We start from the raw sequence: 3,262 nt of genomic DNA, 5'->3' as shown, positions 1-3,262 counted from the left end.
TTATTTAATGTTAGAACAATATTTAAACAAAAATAAATGTAGCTAAAGCTTGTTTATCTAAAGATAATTTGTACTAAAAACAGTCTTAGTTCTTAAATTTTTGTCCACTTAAATTTTAGCATTTGCTGATTATCAGATACAAACGAACATCTTCTATCCTTAAGGAAGGATATACTTACTACAAAACTAGCATTTCTTTCCATTTGTAGAACTTTATTAACACGTCATGTTACTCAGAACAATACTCATACTCTACCTGGCATCTGCAACCCGCCAGATGCAGGTGAACAACTTCTGGTCTGGGGGAAATCCCTCTTACACAAGGAGGTCCTCAACGAGGAGGATGCTGAACAGGAGGAATCCTCTTATTTGGCCTCAAGCCCGGCCAACTCCCGCTCCCAAAATATCCGAGGTGATCACCGAAGACATACAGAAGAGCATCGTGGATGCTCACAACAAGTGGAGGGCTGAGGTTTGTTAAGTACACGTGTAAAAAAGTTTAAAATTCTTTTTGTGGTAGTTACTTTGTAAATACTATGATGGTTTAAAACAAACAATCAGAGTTTTTTTTTTCAAATTAATTTTCGTAGCTTTTAATGATAATCTACAGTAACTTACTCTAGAAGTGTTGACTGTTTCAAGTTCACTAAAATCTTCCTCAAACTATTTAAGTGTTATATAATGTAATTGTCAGTGAGGAAAATCATATGTTGCTAAACATCTGATTAAACCACAAAGTTAATATTTTCAAAAAGTTAAAAGCTTATATTTTTATTAAATACAAATAGTAAAACATAAAAAAAATGTTTTAAAAGATTAATTACCCAATTTACCACGGTCTATTATATCTTAGAAATGTATATTATATATATATATATATATATATAAATTTAAGGTTCAACCAGAAGCGACTAACATGTTGAAGATGAAGTACGACAAGGAACTCGAAGGTTTGGCGAGATTGCACGCGAGCACTTGCTTGTACGGACACATCAAACACGCGGGTACCACAAAGTACAAGATGCACGGCGAGAATATTTACTTCAGCATCAACAGGCTTACTGGCAAGGTAGCTGACACTAGTTTTGTTATTTCATTTGAAGTATCAAGCTTGTTATAAAATAGCTTTTTTATTTCAAACTTGGAAGGTAGTTTGGTTGTATGAATATAAGCAATAACAAAGATTTGTTTTTTTTTTGTGCCACTGCCAGTACTCAGAATAGTTTAAAACATTTATAAAACGTTTTTTTGTCATTGATTGTTATTGTTTTTTAAACTTAATTAAATTTGTGTTTTAGTTGATTTACAATGCACTTTAGATAAAAAACAAACGTATTGATTGAAACACTTATAAAGCTTTTTTAAAGTATAGATTTACTTTAAAATAAACGAGCTTTGTATAAAAATAGTATGCTTAAAATATAAAATATTTTGTTATTTACATATAAAGTTTTGTTGTTCAAATTTTTAACAGTTATTTTTTTGTTTTTCATTTTGACGAACTTATTTAGTCATAAGTAGTATGATTAAAAGGTGGTTTGGTGTTCATACATATATAAACATTGAGGATACGAAGTTTTCGTTTATCCTTTATGACAGTTTATCTTTACTTTATTAACCGACTTAAGCTAGAAAATTGTAGCCACCACTTCATAAGAAATAAAATAAAAACTGTATTTTAACAAACCTTATAGGCTTAGTGTTATACTTTGTTTAAAAGTTAAGCATTGAAAAAAAAAATCAGTTTCAAATATACGAACTAGTCTATAAAAACAAACTTTAAAAAATTTTAATTTAAAATAAACTACATGTTGGTAATAAGAAACCATAAACAGGAAAACATAGAAAGAGCAATCATGCTTTGGGGTGAAGAATATAAAGATTACAATTACTACACTAGAAAGTGCAAACCCGGTAAGAAATGTGGACATTACACTCAGGTTTGTTTGAAACATATTTACATGAGTCCAGTTAAACAAGTAAACTTTCATGTTGTAAGTGTACTCAAAAAAAGTATTACAATGTGGAAACTATCAAAAAAATATAAATCGAACCTAAGTTTTATAAAAACATTATTTACATTTACAACTTCATAGATTATTAGCTTTTTAAATCTTAAATGATAACTATACACTCATTATTCATACGTTACAGTTTAGAAAATGATTTTAATTTGCATAATTACATTGAGTTTAACTTCTTACTTGTTAACACGTCACAGAAACTAAACGGTAAATATTATTAATTATTTTTAAACCGAAAGAAAGTTAACATTTTTAGATTTTCATTGCTACTTTAACCTTAAACACTTTATAAATTTTTTTAACTAAATTAAACATCAATTTATTTTTTTTTTCACAGATTGTGTGGCATTCCAGCTACGCAGTCGGATGCGCCATCAAGTTGTGCCCCCTGCTGAGAAGAGAAAGGTCCACAAGCACCTACAAAAACGCCAAGTACGTAGTTTGCAACTACGGGCCTGCCGGTAACTGGATGGGGAGATTCCCGTACACGAGAGGGGCTTCCATGAGCCAGTGCCCCGCGGGTCAGGTTTGCGTTGGCAAGGGCGCCACCGTCACAACGACGACTCCCGTGGCAACCAACCAGACAACTGTTGCAATTGAACATGGTATTGATGTTGAACATAAGATTACCAAAGATCTTCAAGTGAAGAAGGATCTCGTCAAGAAAATTAGGGACAAGGAGGTGAAGAAAACCAAGGATCTGAAGAAGAAGGAAGTCGTTAAGAAGACGAAGGATTTGGTGAGTAAGTTGAAGGATCTGCCGAAAAAGACCGATAAGAAGGAGGTGTTGGAAGAAGACAAGAAGCTGCTGAAGAAAATCAAGTGGACCGTGACCAAGTTGGAGAGGCTGCTTAAGAAAATTGATTTTGAAGATATATAGTTTTGAGATTTATGTTTATATCAAATTGAATTGATTCAATAAATAATTACTAATAACCTTATTTAATAAAGTTTATTCATTGATTTCGAAGACATAAAATATTGATATTTAAGTATATATATCTTATATTAGCTTGTTTTGGTATTTATTACATTTTCAAGTAAGTATTATTTCAAGCGGTTTAATATATATTTTGATTTTGATGAAAAATACTGGTTAAGCTATAAAATAACTGTCGTTATAAACAGTTAACATAATCTTATTTTCAACAAGTTTAACTATTCCTAAAAGCGTAAATGATATTATTTGAAGTGTTTTTAAATAGAAAACTATTAGCAAGTTTTATTTAAAAAAACAC

General features: G+C 30.7%; 1 protein-coding gene across 1 annotated transcript; it reads left to right on the top strand.

Annotated features, from left to right (window-relative positions):
• The first annotated feature begins 216 nt into the window (after positions 1-216).
• Positions 217-2,970, top strand: LOC145836157 (peptidase inhibitor 15-A-like). The gene is made up of 4 exons (XM_082943970.1): positions 217-472; positions 896-1,069; positions 1,836-1,940; positions 2,362-2,970. The coding sequence occupies exons 1-4, from the start codon at positions 227-229 to the stop codon at positions 2,902-2,904; spliced, it is 1,068 nt and encodes a 355-aa protein (XP_082800096.1). The 5' UTR covers positions 217-226; the 3' UTR covers positions 2,905-2,970.
• The last annotated feature ends 292 nt before the right edge of the window (positions 2,971-3,262 follow it).

The sequence above is a fragment of the Thalia democratica genome, chromosome 5 (assembly GCF_965202585.1).
Source record: "Thalia democratica chromosome 5, ktThaDemo2.hap1.1, whole genome shotgun sequence".
Lineage (NCBI taxonomy): Eukaryota > Metazoa > Chordata > Thaliacea > Salpida > Salpidae > Thalia > Thalia democratica.
This window is presented reverse-complemented; position numbering and strand designations above follow the sequence as displayed.

Bases quoted from the DNA above. Each gene is read 5' to 3' on its own strand.
- LOC145836157 (XM_082943970.1), top strand. From the start codon at position 227: ATGTTACTCAGAACAATACTCATACTCTACCTGGCATCTGCAACCCGC. The intron at 1,070-1,835 runs GTAGCTGACACT...AACCATAAACAG, and splicing joins TCAACAGGCTTACTGGCAAG to GAAAACATAGAAAGAGCAAT. The intron at 1,941-2,361 runs GTTTGTTTGAAA...TTTTTTTCACAG, and splicing joins AATGTGGACATTACACTCAG to ATTGTGTGGCATTCCAGCTA.